The following is a 22,785-nucleotide window of genomic DNA, read 5'->3' as shown; positions in this document are numbered from 1 at the left end:
GTTGAAAATAAAAGATTTCCCTCCCTTTTTCTTTGAACATTTACTTTTAGAAAACTGGTAATTAGTGTACGTACTTTTTCCACTCTTTGAAATATATAAATCCTTTTGAAGACTAGGCCTTTTTGTCCGCTTTTTAACCTAGATATATGTTTCTCTAGGACCTTAAGTATCAAGGGAACTAATGCCCCTATCTCCCAGTTTTAATGGGAGAGTAGGAGCCTAACTTCAGTGGGCCCTTTGCTCCAACTTACAAAATTATCTCATAAAGATACAAGTTTCTTTTTCCTCTAGATAAAGCCAATTGGCTAACACAAAGGATCACCCCAATATCAGGTTAGATGAACTGTGTGTGATGAAAAGTGCTGCCAAGTTCCTTTGAGAACTACTTATTGTTTATCTTGAAAACGTGTGTAATGGATTGCTGGGCTGCACAAAAGAGTGGGGTTTCTGTCTTTGCAGTCTCTTAGTGGATTGCCTGTGATGGGTATCACATTCTAGTTTAATGCTTATTCAATTAAAAAGTGTTTTCTTTCTCCACTACCTTTCTGAAGAGGGTTGGGAGATTGTACTTTTAATTGTATTTCCTGAACAGGAGCCAAGTTCCCACACATAGTAGGTGCTCAATAAATATTTGAAGAATGGATGAGTGACAGAAATCTTTCTTAGGCCGACTCTCTTTATATTTGCATTCCATGATTTGAAGAAATTGGAATGGATGCAGTTTTCACTCATGGCTCCAGCAGGCCCAGAATCATGTTTTATGATTTTGTTTTGCATTACAAAAAGGTGGCCAGGCACGGTGGCTCACGCTTGTAATCCCAGCACTTTGGGAGGCTGGGGTGGGCTGATCACTTGAGGTCAGGAGTTGAAGACCAGCCTGGCCAACATGGTGAAACCCCGTCTCTGCTAAAATACAAAAATTAGGCCGAGTACGGTGGCGCGCACCTGTAATTCTAGAACTTTGGGAGGGCGAAGTGGGCGGATCACCTGAGGTCAGAAGTTCAAGACCAGCCTGGCCAACATGGTGAAACCCCTTCTCTACTGAAAATACAAAAAGTAGCCAGGTGAGGTGGCACATGCCTGTAATCCCAGCTATTCAGGAGGCTGAGGCAGAAGAATCGCTTCAACACGGGAGGTAGAGGTTGCAGTGAGAGGAGATTGTGCCACTGCACTCCAGCCTGGGCAACAGAGCGAAACTCTGTCTCAAAAAAACAAAACAAAATTAGCCGGGAGTGGTGGCAGGCACTTCTAATCCCAGATGCTCAGGAGGCTGAGGCAGTAGAGTCACTTGAACCCAGGAGATGGAGGTTGCAGTGAGCTTAGATCATGCCATTCCACTCCAGCCTGGGCAATAGAACGAGACTCCATCTCTGATTACATTAGCTAGCATTCAATGCTGAAAGGATTGCTTTAGTTGAGTGTCTTAATAGCTTTAATGCCTAACCAAAGAAAGAAACAGCATATGATAATCATATATTTTATATTAAAATTATCTTTAGAAATGCTACAGGAATTTATAAACTAGATCAGGTTCCAAGGTAGAAATTACAACAAGCTTATTCAAAGTAACTTCTGGAAATGAATAAGGTAAAAAACACCAGCCTAACAGAAAAGTAGCAAAGTATATGGTAAACTAAAAATAAAATTCTAAGCCTCCCAGCTGACTGAACAGACTCCTTCTTGGCCAAGAGGGAGAAAATAAACCTTAAAAACCGAGTTCCTGGCCATGATGGAACAAGAGGTTGGACAGGCCTCATTTCTGTGCATCACCCATCCTAGCATTAAGGTTAATATAGAGGTCATAAGACTCACGGACTCTGTGGCAATACTAAATGATAAACAATGAAGGGCCATGCCCGGCAAGGGTTGTCACGCACCTCTACACTTCAGGAAGAAACTATGCCCTAACTGCCACAAGGTTTTTATTCTCTAGCAGCCAAACAAGCACTGGCTTCTAGATAAGCAATATTCAAACACTGTGCATCTCATCCACCTCCACATGCTGACGTCCCCCATCCCCCGCCATGCCACTTCCACAAATAATTACTACTTTGATTGGACCAGAGGCTGACTGCAGTAACTTTTTCCTGATGGGAAACAACCGAACAGGGGCTGATTCTGGCGGTTTACAGAGGCTGCACACAAGTGCATTAGTGTCCTGAAAAGACCTTTCAACATATAGGGTTAAGTGTAATACATGAATACATGTAAATGCTAAGAGTCCACCCCAAAGTAAACATAGGTCACCTGTAACATGCATGTTTGTCCAGTAAGCATGGGTCAGGATCCGTTTCATGAATATTCATAGCTCTTCCTGTACTTGACTAAGCCCTTCAGCTTGAATGCCTGTCTTAGGCCCCCTTCCCTCCAGGTGCCTGCCTTTTGAGCTTCTGCCAGAGGCTATGCTTCCCAGCCTGTCAGAAGGGCCACCTTGCAGGTTATCACCCTTTGAAGAAATAAAGCTCTCCTTTCTAAGTTTATGTTTGTTATTTTTTTAAAAATAATACGAATAGACAATTCACTTGAGAGTGTGAATGGCATACTTCACTGACAATGGAATACTATAAAAACAATAATAAACCACTGATAAAACATGAAACTGACAAATACAGTGTTTCATGCTGCAGAACTCTGCACGAGGAAAGTACACGGGAGTGAACTTTTATGTAAGGGCGTTCACTGCAGTGCACTTTTATTAGTGAAACTTTGGAAACAATCTCACCTATAAGAAGATGGTCAATAATTTGATATATCCAAGCACTGGATTATTATGCCGGTCATTAAAACAACGTTTAAACATATGTGTAATAGCTTGGGGAAATGCTCACCATGTTACAATGAGTAAAGACGGCTACACTATTTTACACAGGGCCTGATTTGGTTTGAAAACAAATCTATAGAAATAGACTGGAAAGAAATGTATCAAATTCTAAACCGCGCTAGGAAGAACGCGGAAGCACGCGCAACCCCAGCGCCCTACCCACTAGACGTCCTCGCTGTCCCTCACCTGCACGGCGGGCGCACGCTCACAGGCTCGTGAGGGCGCGGCCGGTGGGTCAGGCTGGGCGGCGCTCCCCGCCCATTGGCTGTCCCGTAGTCCGGCCCCGCCTCTCCCCGCCTTCTGGAGCTGCTGGTATCGTTCCTTCCAGGGCTCCTTGGAGACGGAGGGCGGGGTTAGGGCGCCGGAGTCACATGGTGCGCGCCACCGCGGGATTACTAGCTGACAAAAGCGTCCTCCGAAGGGTCCTGAGCGGTCGCAGGGTAGTGACGTCGGCTGTATCCGGGAGACTGGAACCTGTGGTTGAGTGCCAAACCAGCACGACCCCCTGCGTCTTGGTTTCGGACTGGTGGCCAGCGGGGTCTGGGCTGTGGTTTTACCCAGCTCCTTTGCGGAGCTGCTGTCCTTTCCTCAACATCCCTACTCTGCTGGGCAGCCTACCTCGGTCAGCACGTCCTGGCGAGAGCTGCCCATGGGCGCTCTGGGTTCCGAGAGCTGCTTAGGGCGTGGCGTTCTTGTCATGGGGGAAGAGCAGCCCTCAGAAGAGCGGCGGCCGCGCTCACAGGGAGCCCGGCTCGGGAGAGGGAGCCCCAGGAGGCGTGTGGGCTCTGATCGAGAAAGAACGCCACTGCCTCGTGGGGGCTCTTCCTAATGTGCAGATTCCAAGGCTCTACAGTGCTGCAAAATAGATTACAGTCCAACATCAAATTAAGCAGCTGGGGTTCAATTCAACAGTTGAGTTTTAACACACGCCTTTACCTGCTTTAAAATTGGGCAAGGTGTCACAATGTTAAGCCATTTCTCACAAGGCTCGTTGGTTATGTGTAAGATTTTTTGTTTTTTGATACGGAGTCTCACTGTCGCCCAGACTGGAATGCAGTGGCGCGATCTTGGTTGACTGCAACCTTCGCCTCCTGGGTTCAAGCGATTCTCCTGCCTCAGTTTCCCGAGTAGCTGGGATTACAGGCGCCTGCCACCACGCCCAGCTAATTTTTCTATTTTTAGTAGAGATGGGGTTTCGCCTTTTTGACCAGGCTGGTCTTAAGTTTTGCATCATGGATCCCTCCTCTTACCTAGTCGCAGGCTTTTGTCTACAGGACAAAGTAACTTTCTCCAGTTTTCTGTTTGCTCTTTAAAGGAGAGACTGGGCCCTAAGTTGGCAAGGTGGTAGGGGAGGCAGGGCTGGTGTTTAAGGTCGACCAAAGCAGCATCTAAATCTGCTCTTCCCCCAAATTGTCCAAATCAGCAGCAACAGGTGTGCACCTTCCAAACTTGCAGCAGACCACATTCAGAAGTTTCTTGATTTCCTGGTGTTCTGGGCATAGCTGGATCAGAGGTAACGGGTTCACTAGGACTCCTCAGCTTCACTTAATGTCTATTTCAGCTCCCCCGGCCTTCCAATGTCTCTTCCAGATATCTCCAAGCTACTCTACCCTTCATCTCCTCCGCCCCCAGGCCCCAACTCCTGCCCCTCCCACCCCAGCCCCTGTTCTCCCTGCCCACCCCGTACCCCACTGGAGTGGGTTTTCATCAAACCCAAATCAAAGAAACCAACAGACCTTGCTGTCACCACTACTCCAGTACCTGGAAGTTGAAGCGAGGGAGAGCCGGTGAAACACAGAAAGCAGAACGCCTTCTGTTCTTCACACCACAGGGTTTGTGGACGTGGCCACTATAAGAACAAACTCGCACTGCGTGCTGATTATACTCCTCAGCATAATTAATTTCTTAAACTTTCTAGAATAACTTAAAATTTACAAAAAGTTGTAAACATAAAAACCAGTAAACTCTTCACCTTCATCTGCCTTATAATTAAGGCAGCGGCAGCGCGCTGGACAGAACGGGAGGGGCTTGCGCTTTCCGCCGTTGGGAAACCCCACCCACAGGGACGAGCCGAGCCATCTGCCTGTAACTGCTGCACGGCCGGTTGGTGATGTGTCCCAGAAACGAAGGAGAAGGGTGCCACGCACACGTCTTGCCTTCCCGGGTGGCGGGGGCATGGCAAGGGCGGAGCTTCCCGCTGTGCCCTTAGAGTCCGCCGGCAACCAGGCTAGTGTGGGTGGGGACGCAGTGCCCTGTGCCCTATCCGCCCTGCCCACTGGGGGTCTGGCCCGGACCTGAGGGGCAGTAGTTGGGGCCGACCCGCGTCCTCTGGCCCTAATAGTGAACACAGTCTGCCCCATTCAAATCCTTTTCCTCTCTTAGGATTACTGCTGTGTGTCAGTGTCACACACCCCAAACTGATAATGGCTTAAGATGAGATTTATTTCTCATTTAAAAATAAGTCTTAGGTTGAGTGAGCTGGGCCTATTTTGGTGTTTACACATGGGACCTAGGCTCCTTTTAGCTTAGCACTATCCTACCTCTAGGGTATAGCTGCGCTGTTCTCTTGGCCAAGACTGAGCCAGAGCCTGTGGTCAGGTCAGCATAACCTTTCCAGGCAGCAGGATAGAGGGGGGAAGAAAGAAGGGTCTGTTGAAGGAAAATTCCCACAAGTTCAGTCCTTGTATTACATTGGCCAGAACTTAATCACGTCAGGCCTAGCTACAAAGTGAATGAGAAAGTCAAGTATTTAAGATGGGTCCCTTGTCTCTCAAAACACTGGCCTTCAGATCATAGAGAAGGGAAGGGGTGTCAAGAGGAAACAGCTACCCATGTCACTGTGCTCATCAGAATTCTTACCCTTCTCAAAATTTCCCATTCCAATATCTTGACTACCCTATCCCAAACCTAGCACACTCTTACCAAAGACAACTGGGGAAGCTGCAGCATGGCAGGCACATCATCTATTGGTCCAACTTCTACAGGGTTTTCTATTCTTTACATTGGAGAAATGCAATTGGGTTTGGCCTTTAGGATCAGTAAAAGCAGCTTCTAGTTCTGATGTCCTCCATCACAGTTTCAGTGCTTCTTCCTCTCAGAATCAGTACTGATTCACTTTCTCTTTATGAATGAATTTAATATAGTGCCTTCATTTAAAAGCAATTATTAGCTAACTCTAGTATTTCATCTGTTCTCATCAATTCTCAGCTAAGGTGCTAAGATAGGGCCCAGTCATCTGTTAGGTGATTCTGCTACATCCTAAGGTGATGTATCCTAAAAGACAACTAGGGTGCTTTTAAAAACTGCCCATGCCCAGCCCTACCCTCAAAGGTTCAGGCAAACAATTAACCAGTGTGGTGGCATGTGCCTGCAATCCCAGCTACGCAGGAGGCTGAGGCACAATAATTATTTGAACCCAGGAGATGGAGGTTGCAGTGAGCCAAGATTATGCCACTGCACTCCAATCTGGGTGACAGAGCAAGACCCTGTCTCAAAAACAAACAAACAAAAAACAAAAAAAAACCCCTATCCACCACCACACACACAGACTCAAGCATGGTTGGGTTTGCAGTATGGCCTTGGCACAGGTAATTTTCAGTGTCCCAAGGGATTCTAGTGTGCATGGGGTTGTGAATCACAGTTCCAGGTGGGTCAACTGTGTGCATACCGGTGCCTGGGGTAGGTACTAAGCCCTGATCCTCACCCCTGTGCGGGTGCTTCCTATTATGCTTTCTGCCTTTAGCCCTCCTCCTCCCTCAAAACCTGGTCAAACACATCAGACAGGGGGAAAGAAGCAACATGTGTATTATTAAATTATTTGTCAGAATTTCCAGAATCAGAGTCTCTACTGGGCAAGTAGAAAAATAGAAAAGTTTACTACTTTGAAAAGGAAACTATCACAAACAAGTATATATTCAGGAAAGGGACTCCTAGAACTTGAGCAACAAAAAAAGAGTTCAACCTCAGCACAGTGGAGTCTGCAGTGTCTCCGCAACAACAGAAATGAACTTGTGTTCCTCATATCCTTGAGAGTTGAGGTTTGCATTTCTCTACAGAGCTAGGGCTGAATGAAGCAGAGACCTCTGCCACCCCCACTAGCTGGCCCAATCCTGGAAGCGGAAGCAGTCACTTGCGATCTTCCACACTGTGTTGCTGGGTGAGGCCTGGGCGGTCAGGATGAAGTTCTGGTTGAAGTCCCGTTGTTTGTTCCCCTCAAACTTCACTGATCCACAGATCACAACAAGGACTGTGGTCTGGCTCGGTGTGGCTTCATCATGTACAGGCTGGCAGTCTACCACACTGATTTGGAACTCACTGGAAGGCAGCATTTCAAAAAACTCACTCAAGGATTCTTGTCCTGAAACAGCATTGCCATTCCAGACCAGGGTGGCTGTGCCCATGTACAGGCGGGAGAGCAAACGCCGCCGCTTATCCATGGTGGTGTAGTAGACGTTAACAAACTCCTCAGCAGCTCTGCAGGCCTGATCCACGTAGGTCTTGAAATCCACAGATGCCATTTCTGGTTCTATGGAAGAAGGGCTCCACCAGGGTATTTCCTCTGCCTTGGGGAATCAGGGGCTGCAGGGAAGTAAGGTTGAAGAGAACCCATGTGAATGCCAAAGTTCATTCTGCCCTGACAATGGAACATTCCTCCTTTTCTACTACTGGCAAAATAGTTACAGACTGCAGAACAATGACTGTAGGCTCAAATAGTACCCAACACCTAAATGTCTAATTTTACTAAGCCTCAGTTTGCTCATTGTTAAGATGGGATTACCATTGTGGCAAACTGAGACAGTATACATTGTGTTTAGTTAAAAACATTTAGTTATAGTCAGCACTCCATATCTGAGGGTTTTGCATCCACAGATTCAAGCAACCTCAGGGCGAAACCTGCAAATATATTGGGCTGACTGTGCTATGCCATTTTGTTTTTGTTTTTGAGACTGAGTCTCACTCTGTCACCCAGGCTGGAGTGCAGTGGCGTGATCTCGGCTCACTGCAATCCCCCACCTCCCAGGTTCAAGGGATTCTCTTGCCTCAGCCTCCCAAGTAGCTGGGACTACAGGTGCCCACCGCCACGCTTGGCTAATTTTTGTATTTTTAGTAAAGACAGGGTTTCGCTACGTTGGACAGTCTGGTCTCAAATTCCTGACCTCAGGTGATCTGCCCGCCTCAGCCTCCCAAAGTGCTGGGATTACAGTCATGAGCCACCGTGCCTGGCCTTAACGCCATTTTATATCAAGGACTTGGAGCATCAGCAGATTTGGTCTGTTGCAGGGGTAGGGGGACTGCTGGAATCAATTCCCAGAGGATGAGGAGGGCTGACTGGACCATTAATTTTTTAAATCACACTTTATAAAATAGAGTACATTTGACTATGGAAGGCCACTCTTTCCTGAATGCTTGCAACAGACATGACTGCCCCTTGGTAAAGACAGTGGACCATTTAGAAGGGAAGAGTGGTCACTGGCTCGATAAAGGCCAACCAAACCAACGAAATGCTCGTCAGCTGCTGAGTCTGGGAAAGTCTATCATGGAGCTCACTCAAGAGGAACCAGGAGGGCAGAGAAGGCAGGTTTCTTAAGAGGGTAGAAACACAAATGACATGAGGACAGAACCAAAATGGCAGCCATAATCCCCATGGTAAGCTGGAAGCAGCAAACCTCTTGGGTGAGTGGGGATTAGAAGGGAGGACACCCAGCTTACATAGGTACTAATATCCACCACATCAGTCCTGTGGAGCCACAGTGCCTCCACAGAAAGACATGTTAAATTTCAAAGTTCTTGGGTGTGTGGGCACAGAATGTGTACTATAGCTGAAATGTCACACTGTCCCCCCAATAAAAAAGTACAAAAGCATAAAAAAAATTGACATTTACTTTTTTCAGGGTACAGGTACAACTGTTATGTTATTTTCTCCATAATTAAAATATTTCACTTAAAATAGAAGACATTACTAAAATACTGGATTACTAAAATAGAGGACATTACTAAAATAGTTTATACTTACAAACTTAAATAGTGATTTTTTTTTTTTCATTTCAAAAAAAGACCTTTTTTTTAAATGATTAGCTTATGAAAGCGATAAAACATTCCACATAGGGCTGGAAAGAGCCAGGTTCTTATAACGGCTGCAAAGGTGGTGCATTGCCTCTGGTAAAGGGCTGGCTGGGAGGGAAGCTGTCCTAAAAATGAGCAGTTATCTCCAAGACAATCCTAAGTCAAAAGAACAAAGCTGGAGGCATCACGCTACCTGACTTCAAACTATACTACAAGGCTACAGTAACCAAAACAGCATGGTACTGGTACCAAAACAGAGATATAGACCAATGGAACAGAACAGAGTCCTCAGAAATAATACCACACATCTACAGCCATCTGATCTTTGACAAACCTGAGAGAAACAAGAAATGGGGAAAGGATTCCCTATTTAATAAATGGTGCTGGGAAAATTGGCTAGCCATAAGTAGAAAGCTGAAACTGGATCCTTTCCTTACTCCTTATACGAAAATTAATTCAAGATGGATTAGAGACTTAAATGTTAGACCTAATACCATAAAAATCCTAGAGGAAAACCTAGGTAGTACCATTCAGGACATAGGCATGGGCAAAGACTTCATGTCTAAAACACCAAAAGCAACGGCAGCAAAAGCCAAAATTGACAAATGGGATCTAATTAAACTAAAGAGCTTCTGCACAGCAAAAGACACTACCATCAGAGTGAACAGGCAACCTACAGAATGGGAGAAAATTTTTGCAATCTACTCATCCGACAAAGGGCTAATATCCAGAACCTACAAAGAACTCCAACAAATTTACAAGAAAAAAACAAACAACCCCATCAAAAAGTGGGCAAAGGATATGAACAGACATTTCTCAAAAGAAGACATTCATACAGCCAACAGACACATGAAAAAATGCTCATCATCACTGGCCATCAGAGAAATGCAAATCAAAACCACAATGAGATACCATCTCACACCAGTTAGAATGGCAATCATTAAAAAGTCAGGAAACAACAGGTGCTGGAGAGGATGTGGAGAAATAGGAACACTTTTACACTGTTGGTGGGACTGTAAACTAGTTCAACCATTATGGAAAACAGTATGGCGATTCCTCAAGGATCTAGAACTAGATGTACCATATGACCCAGCCATCCCATTACTGGGTATATACCCAAAGGATTATAAATTATGCTGCTATAAAGACACATGCACACGTATGTTTATTGCAGCACTATTCACAATAGCAAAGACTTGGAATCAACCCAAATGTCCATCAGTGACAGATTGGATTAAGAAAATGTGGCACATATACACCATGGAATACTATGCAGCCATAAAAAAGGATGAGTTTGAGTCCTTTGTAGGGACATGGATGCAGCTGGAATCCATCATTCTTAGCAAACTATCACAAGAACAGAAAACCAAACACCGCATGTTCTCACTCATAGGTGGGAACTGAACAATGAGATCACTCGGACTCAGGAAGGGGAACATCACACACCGGGGCCTATCATGGGGAGGGGGGAGGGGGGAGGGGGGAGGGATTGCATTGGGAGTTATACCTGATGTAAATGACGCGTTGATGGGTGCAGCACAGCAACATGGCACAAGTATACATATGTAACAAACCTGCATGTTATGCACATGTACCCTACAACTTAAAGTATAATAATAATAAATAAATTAAAAAAAAAAAGAAAAAAAAAAAAAAAAAAATGAGCAGTTAAGAGCCAATTTCAGACCTGGGTCTTTCCACGCCCTCCACAGACCTCAAAGTGAAGCCTCAACTGTACTCTGAACTAAGTACAGCGGTCCCTCGGTATCTGTGAGGAACTGGATTCAGGACCCCCGAGGATACCAACACCTGCTGATGCTGAAGTCCCTGATAGAACGGTGTACTGTTTGATACAACGTATGCGCAGCATCTTCCTATGTACCTTAATCACCTGTAGGTAACTTATAACACCTAATACAATGTGAAGGGATGTAAATAGTTGTTATACTGTATAGTTTAGGAAATAATGACAAGAAAAAAAAGCCTCTACATGTTCAGTACAAAGGCATTTTTCTTTTTCTGAAGAGTATTTTTGATTTGAGGTTGGTTGAATCCACCCCACGCGGAACCCACGAAGAAGAAGCGCTGTGTTTGCTAAGAGCTTCACATATATTACCTCATTTAAATGTCACCACAAATGAATGAAAAAGGTATTACTATAACAATTTTACAAATGAGAAAAGGGAAACCTAGGGCTGGATCAAGGTAATGACGGTTAAGAGCATTCCTGATCTATCATTTACAAGACTAGACTGAGGGCTGAAATTTTGTCAAGACGATACTGTCCTTTTACTCGCGTAAGCAAGTCTCCATGAGGACAACTCCAGGACTGCCGGAGTGGGAATTTTCTCCCAGGGACCCCATTTCTCTTTGGCTGGAATTCCCGATCTCCACCTCACTCCTCTTCCCTCCATGGCACCAGTCCCCCCATCATCTCAGAAATGCTCCTCTTCCCCGCCCCTGGCTGTCCTTCCAAACACAATCTAACAATTGGCCACGCCCCCACACTCCATAGAAGGACCATCTCCACTTTTGGTTCTCAGTTACCTATGGGGCTGTCAGCCCCGCTGCGTCAAATCAGAAAAAGAACCAGACCTTGAGAACTGGAGTAAGAGGCTGTGAAGATCGCCGCCTCCTCCCACGGCCCGCACCGTCGAGTGTCCAGAGCTGGACGGGAGAAGCTACCACAGTGGCATGGTCTTATTTCCTGCGAGTCGCCTTTAATTCAAACCTAGACAGACGCACGCCCTGCCCTGCCCTCCTCAGACCCGAGAGCTGCTCTGCGAGGGGACGCGCCTCTCCTCATTGAAGAGAATTCGCTGCCACGCGTTTTGCACAGTAGAGAGGCAACTCTACCACGTGGACAAAGGTACAGCCGTGTCTTATTCCCGACACTGGAGGAGGGCGTGGGGTATGCACGAGAGGCTGTCTCCGGGGTCAGACCGCCGGGGGGACTGCAACCTACCTGCGCGGCGACGTCTAGGGTCAGCGCGGGCCGCGGCGCCCACGGTCGGGATGCCCCCCGCGCGGGCCGCAGCTCCACCGAGGGGCCGGCCGCGGAGGTCACAGGGTGGGCCCACCGAGGCCTCGGGTAGGGGCACGGGAAGAGCCGCCTTTCTTCCCTCCTCTTCCTTCTTGGAGGCTTACTCTGGGTCACCGGGGCCCCACAGCCTGGGGACTTTCCGGCGCAGTTCCGCGGCTTCCCGCGCGCTGCTAGCCGGACTCCGCGCAGACGCGAGCGCTCCGGCCCCGCCCCCTCTCGCATTCCCGTGACGGGCAGCGAGGTTAGCCAGTGGGACTGCGAGCCGGAAGGCTATCTCCGCCCGTGTGTGGCTTATAAGAGGTGGTAGCTTCCGGGAATGTCACCTTCCCAGAAACCCCGGCAAATCCGCCGTCGAGTTTTTATTGGTCCAACAGGGTCACAGACCCCGGCCCGTCTGGTTAGGTGGGATCCCTGATTGGGCCAAACCTCTCAGGTCCCGCCCCTAGATCCTCGCTGTTCTTTCCGCTGCGAGGAGGCCGCTTGGCTGGAGAGGGAGGGGACGTTGTGTGGGGTTGGGTGAAGTGCTTTCACCTAGTCCCGCATGCCCTTGTATTGGAGTGATTTCAGTTAAAAGGCTCGTGAAACGTCACTACTTGATGCAGTCACGGCCAGCAGCAGCTGCCTGACCCCGCCGAGGCCTTCCGTATGGCAACATGTGAGGCGCCGCGGTGCTTGAGGCCACAGCGAGGGCAAGGCCGGCCGCGCCCTGTGGCATGCGCGTGGCGGAGTGCCTGAGCCGATCGCGCTCCTTAGGAGCTTAAGCCACTTAGAGGCGATGTCCTGGTGGACACAGAGGAAGCCAGTTTTAGTCACATGGGAAATGTAGCTAAGAGTGGGAGGAGACTGGGGCGAGGGTAGGACGTGGGTGAGGCGGGGGCTTGACGGCGGCTTCCCACTGCCCTGAGGCCTGAGGTGTCCCGGGAAACGCGGGCCCGTCAGGCGTTGGGATTCTGTTATTCCGCGTCCCTAGCTAAGTTTCAGCTGTTCTGGAATGAGGACTGGATTTTTACTGAACTTTACCAACAGGCTCAACAGGATATAACCATTCAGTGTGGAGGTTTGAGAAACTGTAGCTTGTAAATTAAAAGAAAAACCTCATTTCTTTAGACAACATTTTCAGCTCCATCTGCTGGTCTGAGGCTGAAAAATTAATTGCAAAGCCAGGAGAGAACTGGGGCTAGATGAAGTGAAGTAGTTTAACCTGTGCTTTCTTGGCGTCGCATCGGCTCCCTTTGCTTGCATTCCTAAGAGAATCTTGGTCTCAGATTTCAGAACACATTGAAAACAGTTGGGCTGTTTAGTATAGGCCACCCCTTCCCCCGCCCCCGCTCCCTCACCCCCACCCCACGCACACACTTCAGTTAAGTAGGTGGAGAGTTTGGATTATTAAAAGGACACGTTGGAGGCTGAGCAGAGAGGGTGAAGGAGCATTTGCGGTGCTTTATGAACTGAAATGACTTTATGAACCCCAAGGCAGTGATACTTGGATTGATCTAAATCGGCATGGATGGAATGGAAGTGGGAATGAGAGTTGATCTACTGCACGCTCAGTAGTTTGGATGTTGTGCTGCTTTTGTTTCATATATAATAAGTCCCTTTCATTTCTTTCACATAACTTATTGGGGGAGGTACCATTATTTCTGACTTTATAGACAAAGAGGCTGACAAAGAACCATCCTGGTGTCACAGGGTCAATTCATACCTAGAAAAGCTGGTTAGAAGAACATTAGGACGTTAGAAGAACGTTAATGAAGCTCCAAGGCCTTTTAAAAATGCGAGACTTTAGCCTTGAGAGGCAGCTGTTCTGCCTTGTAGGTTTGTGGGGTCTGCCTTTTAGGTTAGGGTCCTTTTAGGTTTGTGTCTCCAGCATATAAAGTTGTGCCTGACCCATAGCAAGGGCTCAATAAATACTGTCTGAATGAACAGACAAGCCTGGGTTCAAATCATTGCTCCTCAACTGCATGGTTGTGATGATCTGTCCTCAACACACTCCCTGCTCTCTTTGGAAGCAACCCTGGCTTTTATTCCCCCTATGATCCTGGAGTTTGGGGAGGTCAGAGACATCCCTGGTTCCAAAGGGCATACAACTGGCACTGTATGCGTTGAGCACAGCTGAGGGTGGTGGGAGGCCCAGTTAGGGCCATTGAGCCTGGAGGTGTTTGCTGAGGGATTCTGGGAAAGGATATTTTTCTCCCTTCCCTTCTGGACCCATGGTGTGTAGATAGCACTGCTGCAGCCATCTTGCTGCCCTGAGTGGTAGACCCTTGATGATGAGGCAGACAGGAAAGCTGGGAAGAAATCAGGCTCTTGATGACTATGTTGGGAGTCAAATCATCCCTCAAGTTTGGACTTTTTAGTTTCAAGAGCCAGGAAATCCCTTTTATCTTTTATACTATTTAAAATTGGGCATAAACATAAAGTTATTTACAACTTGACTAGTGTGGCTTAAGCATTAGCAGGGTGGCTGTGGCAAGTGAGTTACCTCTTTGGGGCTCAGCTGCCTCCTCTGTAGAATAGGGGCAATGGTCAAATCCATCTCCTTGGGCTGACGTGAGGAGCGAAGGAAACAATGCAACGCTAAGTGCTTCATATGGGGCGGAGCACGAAGTAGCATCCAGAAAGCATTAGGAAAGCAGAATCATGCTTTGACATTTTGCATCTACAGCAGCTTCCTTATCTGCCAACAATCCCTCCAATGACTGGCTTTTAAACTTGGAAGAAGTGTATTGACAAATTGGTGAGATTTGTCACCAAATTGCACGGGCACCTTCTGAAGATGAGCCCAGTGGTTTAAGCAGCCAAGGAGCCAGTGGTCCCATGTGCAGCATGAAGTCCGTCTGGGGAGGACGGGCACATCTGGTCACACAGGCAGAGTCCTTGGCAGCTCTGACGCCCAGGCTTGACTTAAGGATATTTAAGTCTGTAAACACAGGATTGATCTTTTCCCTCATTGTCAATGTTGTTCTCTGGTGCAGGATCTTAACAGCATTTGTTTGCCATGAGAGGCTGTGTGACTTGGAGCCAGTCGACCTACAGTGACAGCAAAGCAGTTGTGACTCTCATGCACTGACACCAAAAACACTTTTTTCCCGTCTCTCGGCCTTAGCAGGATCATCTGAGCCACTGCCAGTTCAGAGTGAGCTGGGCTGCTTTTCCAGGAGGACAGTTGGGGACCTGACTTTTGAGGAGATTCTGAGGTTTACCGAAGGAGCAAACCTTACGGGGTCAGACAGTGTCTTGTGAAATCTGAGCTCTGCCTTCTCTGTCCCTCAGTTATTGCCTCTGTAAAATGGGGGTGTGGACACTGTAGACATTAAATAGCAGTGTATCAAGGAGGCACCATCTGGAGCATTTGCCCAGCCTGAAGTGATGCCATTTGTCTGAGAAGGTTGTAGGGATCATTTCTCGTTTGGATCTCAGCCCTCTTCCCAGCTCAGCCATCAGCCATCTGGAATTGTGGGAGAGGTCAGACGGCTGCAAAGCCTCTATGTGGAATTGGAACTAAATATGCATATTTATCAGTGTTTAATGGAAGACTGCAGGATGCTTGCAGAGTCTACAGAAGGCATGGGTAAGGTAGCTCTTGGAGTCTGGGAACAAGAACTGGACAGTGGATGCCTCAAGGGCTGAGTTGGACTGACAGAACTGTGACCAGTGTCTAGCACCTGGGATTCTCCACTAAAGTCAGATTCTCAGGAAAGAGTTGGATTGGCCCAACTCCAGTCATGTGCCACCCCTTTGCTGCCTGGGAGGGATGGGTGGCCTGAGGGATAGTCCCACCAAAAACACCTGGGGAGGAAGTTTCTCAAAAGAAGTAATGTGGAGGAGCTCTTCCCAAAGGAAGGAGGGGGGATTCTGAGAAGGCAGGAAGAACTGAGGCCAAGAGCACAAACAGAGGATGAAGCAGAGGTCAAGGCCATGTGACCAGAGAGAGGAGAGAACTGGAGCAAGACATGTATGCACACATGGACACATGCACACATGGACACTCACATATGCACACTTACATGTACACACACGCACACACGAGCTATGGAGAGTGGTTGCATGGATTCCTTACTGTGATGGATTACATGTTCTGAAAATGGCCACAAAAAAAAATTTCTGGTCCCATGTCCTCATCTGGAACCTTACCTTGCCATCCCCCATCAGGAGATGGTGTTGAGTCCTTCCCTTGATCAGGCAGGCCTTTGTGACTGTGTGAGCTCAGGCTAAATGGTGTTACATGGCTGCCAAGGTTGACCTATAAAAGGAGATACAGCTGGTGCTGCTCTCTAGCTGTACATGTCCCTGGAGCCCAGTCTGTGCTGCAAGCAAAGCCCAGCTCCAGCTGAGCCACCCCACAGCAACACGTGCCCAGTAGCCAGTTGTGTGAGTGGCTTGTGTGAACCATCATGGTCCCAGGTTGGCCTGGCTTGGAGAGAAATGAGCCTACCCTGCCATGCCCCATCCAAACTGCAGATGTGTGAGCAAAATAAATGATTGTTGTCATGCTAACCTACTAAGTTTGTAGTGGTTTGCTATGCAGCAAGAGAGAGTTCTTACTCATTACTTTCCAAGTCCTTGCTGTGCTCCTGCCCCAAGGCTCTAGGGAATAGCCTAGTGCTGGCAATAACTCCTTTTTAATTTATGTCTGACCTGGGTTTGCCACTTACTGCTAATGGAACCTTGAAAATAGGGCCCCTCGGCTAGGCACGATGGCTCATGCCTGTAATCCCAGGACTTTGGGAGGCTGAGGTGGGCACATCATGAGGTCAGGAGTTTGAGACCAGCCTGGCCAACATGGTGAAACCTTGTCTCTACTAAACATACAAAAATTACCCGTGAGTGGTGGCAGGTACCTGTAATCCCAGCTACTCAGGAGGCTGAGGCAGGAGAATTGCTTGAACTTGGGAGGCAGAGGTTGCAGTGAGCTGAGACCACACCATCACGCCATTACACTCCAGCCTGGGCAGCGAGACTCCATCTCAAAAAAAAAAAAAGAAGAAAAGGCCCCTCAAGGCCTTACATAGTGACGCTACCTCAACGAACTCACCACAGTCCTCAGGCTGGCTTTGTCCTGATTTCTGAGAAGGGGTCCATTGGCCAGGGACAGTCACAGGAACGAGCTCACAAGGCTGCACTCCAGAGCGGGTGTTGGTTGGTTCATCTACAGCCAGAACCAACTTCCTAGGGCCTAAGTGGTGTGTGTTCATGTGTTCTCTATGTGAGCAGGTGCAGGTGGCTATAAGAGCATGGGCCAGAACAAGAAAGCACAGTAGATGGCATGATCCCAGTGTCCAGGGGCACAAATTGACAGGGCCTGAAGGATCTATGTTCTCAGGAAGGAACATGGTCACCAGGGAGACCAGATACCCCACAGTCTGGTGACCACAGTCCCTTCCCACCAGCCCTGCCCACATTTGCCCCTGTGAATTATCCTACCCCTTTTTTTGGGCGTTTCCATATTCTGGTGGTGGATATTTTAATTTATTCCCCTCGTGGGCTGGGAGCCTCTTTTCTTTTAAAGGTGACATTGTATAGGTATGTTCTAAGTCTTACTGACTTTTAATTCTCAGGGACACTGTTATTTCTCTGCTTCTAAGCCGGTTTTATAAATTACTGTGTAGGAAGTGCCTAGCACATGGTACATGTCTTAGTTTGGATTCCCCAAAAAGTCGATCTGAAGCAGGTATTTGGTGCAAGTCATTGATTTGCTAGGCATAGGGGTGTGGGGAATTGGGATGGGTGAGGAGTAGATTACCCAGGCTGCTACCACTGTGGGTGACTGGATCCTCATTATGCTGTGCAGCTCCTCATTGAACAGCATAGAACACATGCTTCAGAATTATTCCCCCTGGTGCTGGGAGCGTGTGGGCACTGTGGAATTTACACACAACTCCTGAGAGTTGAAGGCTGCTGGGGAGGGTGTCATTGTCTGGCAAGAGGCGGGGCAGAGAAGATTTTCTTCCACTGGCCTGGAAAAAAGCCCTTAGCCATTTGGAAATCAGCTGGAGCCCCCTGAAAAGGGAAGTACCAGGCCTCAGACAGGCACTGAAGGTGTCAATCATAGCAGGCATTGTAAGTGGCTGCATAAGCAGTTTCTGGAGGACGCGGCACATTCAGTGTCCTTCATAAGCAACCCCGTGGTGACCTTGGGCATAGCCTTGGAGGTGGGTATTCCTATGGACCCAACCGTGCAGGCCAATTGTAGATCTGAGTGGGAAGGGGCTGTGAACCTCATTAAGCCATGGGTACTCGGAGCTGATGACACAAAGGAAAGGTAAGATGTATGATCCCTGCTCTCAATGAGCTGAACTTCAAGCTGAGGGCATGACAGTTATAAACACGAGGCTCTTAGGGAATGATGGCCTTGTAAAATGGCCTGTGCTGCTTTGTTTACTAGGAATGCCATTCTCTGGACATGCAAATCAAAACCCCAATGAGGTGCCACTCTGCAATCTTAGGGTGCCTAGAAGCAAAAAATGGAAAATAACAAATGTTGGTGAGAATGTGGGGAAATTGGAAACCTTGTGCATTGCTGGTGGGAATGTAAAATGCTTCAGTCACTATAAAAAACTATATGATGAATCCAAAAAAAATCAAGCATAGAACTGCCATACTTCTAGTTAAATACCCAAAGGAATTGAAAATAGGTACTCAAGTGAGTATTTGTTCATGATTGTTCATAATAGCCAAAAATTGAAAACAATCCAAATATCCAGTGGATGAATGAATAAACGAAATGTGGTATACCCATATGATGGAATATTATTCAGCCATGAAAAATAAAGTACTAGCCAGGTGTGGTGGCTCATGCCTGTAGTCCCAGTGCTTTCAGAGGCTGAGGCAGGAGGATTTATTGAGGCCAGGAGTTCCACACCAGCCTGGGCAACATCATGAGACCTGGCCTCTCCAAAAAAAAAAAAAAAAAAAAAAAAAAATTGCCAGGCATGGTGGGCCACACCTGTAGTACTAGGTATTTGGGAAGATAATGTAGGAGGATCTCTAGAGCTCAGGAGTTCAACGCTGCAGTGAATGATGATTATGCCACTCCACTGCAGCCTGGACAGCAGAAACCCCATTTCTAAAATAAATAAATAAAAATAAATGAAGTACTGATACATGCTGCAATGTAGATGAACCTTGAAAACAGTGAAAGAAGCCATACACAAGAGTCACCTGTTGTAGGATTCCATTTCTGTGGAATATCCAGAATAGGTGAATCTGAAGAGAGAATGCCGACTGGTGTTTGCCAGGGGCTGTGGGCAGGGAGGAATGGGGAGAAGCAGCTTCATGGGTACCAGGCTTTTGAATCATGGAAATGTTCTGGAACTGATAGAGTTTGGATGATATTGTGAAACTACTAAAAGCCACTGAATTGCTTGCATTAAAATAGTCCGTTTTATGTTATATAAACTTCACCTCAAGAAAGTATTAAACAGAAAAAAAAAAAATCTCTTTCCTCAAGGCTCAGATGACATGCCAGCTGCCCAAAGGCATGTCCTCTGATCCAAGTGACCGGAGGTGACTTTTGTGACCTCATGGCCACTGGGTTCCTCTGCTTCTAGATGCTTTGTCTCCCAGCTGCCATATGTCCCTTCCTCTTGACTCTGAGGGCTGGGGCCAGTGTCTCTGTCCCTTCCTCCTGACTCAGGACTGGGGGCTGGAGCCAGCCATTCCTCTCACGCTCTGAGGCTCACACTTACTTCAGCCTTGCTGAGTTGCTCGTGGCCCTGCAGCTCCTACTGTGGGTCTGGAGTTTGGGCTCAGCTGTCTTTCTCTGGGGCCGTTTGAACAGTCCTGGTGGATAGAGCAGAAAGAGCATGCGAGCTTGGAGCCAGATAGACCTGCGTGACCTCCTGTGAATGATCTAACCCTCTGAGCCTGTACAATCAGGGTACCAGCTCCCTAATGCTGGCATGTGGATAGCTGAACAATGCCTGAGTAGTGGGTACAGCTCTTGTGGCACAATTACCCCAACTCCACTCCCATCTTCTCTTCCTCTCTTAAAGGGTCACTGACTTTTCTGGTCCTGAATCCACACATGCTCCTCAAAGGGACTTACCTGGCACACAACTGTCACTCTGCAGTATCCCTACTTGTGAGCTCCCCATATCCTAGACTAGGGTCCCAGGCCCAAGGCCCTCCATAATGAGACATGAGCTGGGTTCCCACCATTCTCCACCTGTCCCATGTTTCATCCATGTAGAATCCATGCTGCTTGCCCCAGTCCTTAGGCTGCCCTCTCTGCCTTGCATACCTTGACCCCGTTTCTGTACACATTTCCACCATCCTTCAGAGACTGGCTCAGATGCCACCTTCTCTTTACAGCCATCCCACTTTTTGGAAAGGTCTGTGGTGTTCCCCCCTCAGAACATTCCTGTGCCCCTTTTGTGGCTTTCATTTCTCGCTCTCTCCCCAGTGTTAGGCCAGGCCGTGTGGGCTCAGGGCCAGGCCCTAGTTTGCCCAGCATCAGCAGAGACGTTTGAGTGATGCATGGATCTGAGGGCTGCTCTGTGTGCAAAGAGAGGCTGCTCCCAAGTGGGAGACGCTGAGGTGCTTGGCAAAGATGGGACTTGAGAGAGGCCTTGATTGATGAGTGGACTTTGAATAAGGAATCAAAGAGTCTTGAGAGCTCAGAAGTGAGCAGCAAGCACTTTTTGTCTCTGCCCCTGCAGCCTGGGAAAGCTGAGTGGAGCAGACAGTGAGGTGCCCTCTTCACTGCTTTCCAGACCAGGGTTTTCTGGCCACAGTCTTGGACCTTACTCAAGGCAGGTCAGGAATGCCCAGCATTAACACCCAAGAGCATCCTTCACTAAGGACAGATGGGAATTGGAGGGTAAATACCCCAGCTTCCAACCCCTCAGGCGGGACATCTCTGAGGCACCACCTGTACCATCCCAGAGCTCCCCAGGGACTGAGCCAGGCACCTGCAGTGCTGCCCCTGTACTGGTTTCCCTGTGCCCCGCCTCACATCCTCACATCCCAACAGGTGCCCCTGAGATCACCTCTCAAATAAGTGACTTGCAGTGCAATTGTTGTCCCAGGGGCTGCTGCTGGGGACTCTGTCTAAGCTAGAGAGCAAAGAAAGGACTTTCTCTCACTATTAAGTCTTGAAGAATGTCTAGATGGGTTTTCCTGGTCCCTTGAAGGGTCAGTGCCTTGACTATCAGCTCTCTTTTGGTGCCAGACAGTAACAAATCTAATGCTAACTACAGTTCTCAAAGTGAGGGAGTGTCAGAATCCTTGCTAACACAAGGGTGCCAGAGCCTTAGGTTCAAAGTTTCAGATGTACCAGGGCCCAGGCAAGGCCAGAGTTTGCATTTCTAACCAATTTCCAGGCATGCTGGATGCCCGGGACCACACTTTGAAAACAACTGCTCTTGATTAGAGAATAAAAGTAGCCTAGGTTGAAAAGTGCTCTGCATGCAGCTTATTTAATGAAGTAAATTATTATTTTATACTCTTCTGCAATTAGTTCAGGCTTGACAGTTGAGCTTAGTTTTCCTTTTTTTTTTTTTTTTTTTTTTGAGACAGAGTCTCACTCTGTCGCCAGGCTGGAGTGCAGTGAGTATTCTCGGCTTACTGCAACCTCCACCTCTCGGGTTCAAGCAGTTCTCGTGCCTGAGCCTCCTGAGTAGCTGGGACTACAGGCATGTGCCACCTTGCCTGGCTAATTGTTTTATTTTTAGTGGAGATGGGGTTTCGCCGTGTTGGCCAGGCTGGTTTCAAACTCCTGACCTCAGGTGATCTGCCCGCTTAGCCTCCCAAAATGTTGGGATTACAGGCGTGAGCCACTCACTGCGCCCAGCCAGTTTTCCCTTTTTTAAAGCTATCTGATGTCTTGCTCTTTGAATCTGAATTGCCATTCACAGAAGCAGCCACACGAGGGTGGTCTAGCCTTTGACAAGAGCCGGTCTGCTTGCATTGTAGACAGGATGTGAGTGACATCTTTTCTGATCAAGAAACCAAAGTGTGCCTTCCCTATATCAAACATATGGCATGTTAAAAAGTCCAAGGAAGTCTCCTTTCGTCTTGACAGGTGGCTGCTCAGAGAGGCTTTTTTGTTTTTCCCTAGGAGATTTTAGAAATGGCTTGGGAAAGCAAATGTCCTTGCCTCTCCAAAGCAGCACTGCTTTTAGTGTGGTGGTATTTCAGATTTCTGAAGTGCTGTCTCTAAAATGCTTCCTGTTGAGCATTTTGGTCTAATGGCTGGCTTTGGCACTTTGTCCTGGGATGGTTCCAAGGCGATGAATGCACAGTGTATGATGGGATGAGCGTGATGGCGGATGGGGGTGATCAGCTCAGGGTGCCGGCGCAGGGCCCCAGGCAGCCCGTTCTTGCCAGGCAGTGCCTATGACCAGCAAGGGGTGGGGGCATCGAGAAGATGCTGCCCCTCCCCATGACCCCCCACTTCTCCCGTGATGTCAGAGGGTCATCACAGGTGGAACATTCCCAGTCTCCCTTCCTGCTCCCAGCTGTGGGCACCTGGAGGGCACTCCGGGTGGTGAGGATTCTCATCCCTGCTGGGTTTGAAAGGGGAGCCCTGACAGGAGAGCCGGCCATGCCCCAAGCCTCCCCAGCCTTGCCCTCTGCATTCCTTAGGGGCCCTGGTTTCATGGGGTTGAGGGAGGGCAGCTGTCAGCAACTGGCCAAGTGGTTCTCTCTTCTTTCTGGTAACTCTTCTGTCCCCAACCTTGAGTGGAAGCAGAGGCTGCATTAATTTAATTTAAAAATGTAAGCCAAAGTTCCAACTCGTAGTAGTGATCCAAGAGTGTAGAAGGTTTCTAAGGAGAACGGGTACCTCTTGTCCTGCCCCTTGCTTTCCCTTGCATTCAGGCTCTTGGGGTAAAACACTTGCAACTGTTCCTGTGTT

At 48.0% G+C, this 22,785-nt stretch overlaps 1 protein-coding gene and 2 long non-coding RNA genes across 3 annotated transcripts in view; 2 read left to right on the top strand and 1 right to left on the bottom strand.

Annotated features, from left to right (window-relative positions):
• Positions 1–6,607: 6,607 nt before the first annotated feature.
• LOC105486768 (nuclear transport factor 2 like export factor 1) lies at positions 6,608–12,128 on the bottom strand. The gene is made up of 2 exons (XM_011749826.2): positions 11,850–12,128; positions 6,608–7,399 (listed from the first exon to the last, which is right to left on the bottom strand). The coding sequence occupies exon 2, from the start codon at positions 7,336–7,338 to the stop codon at positions 6,916–6,918; it is 423 nt and encodes a 140-aa protein (XP_011748128.1). The 5' UTR covers positions 7,339–7,399; positions 11,850–12,128; the 3' UTR covers positions 6,608–6,915.
• Positions 11,273–22,785, top strand: part of LOC139358525 (uncharacterized) — a 178,797-nt gene continuing 167,284 nt past the window's right edge. The window contains exon 1 of the long non-coding RNA XR_011613632.1: positions 11,273–11,753. This is a non-coding gene — a long non-coding RNA (uncharacterized lncRNA). The remainder of the gene's footprint in view (positions 11,754–22,785) is intronic.
• LOC105486767 (uncharacterized) overlaps positions 12,262–22,785 on the top strand; it is a 33,382-nt gene continuing 22,858 nt past the window's right edge. Inside the window, exon 1 of the long non-coding RNA XR_011613631.1 lies at positions 12,262–17,450. This is a non-coding gene — a long non-coding RNA (uncharacterized lncRNA). The remainder of the gene's footprint in view (positions 17,451–22,785) is intronic.

This window comes from Macaca nemestrina, chromosome 15 (genome assembly GCF_043159975.1).
Source record: "Macaca nemestrina isolate mMacNem1 chromosome 15, mMacNem.hap1, whole genome shotgun sequence".
In the NCBI taxonomy this organism is placed as follows: Eukaryota; Metazoa; Chordata; class Mammalia; order Primates; family Cercopithecidae; genus Macaca; species Macaca nemestrina.
The sequence above is the reverse complement of the archived record's forward strand: the minus strand, read 5'-3'. Positions and strand labels throughout refer to the sequence as shown.

What these genes read in the sequence shown, in the direction of transcription:
- LOC105486768 (XM_011749826.2), bottom strand. Translation starts at nt 7,338, where the DNA reads ATGGCATCTGTGGATTTCAAGACCTACGTGGATCAGGCCTGCAGAGCT.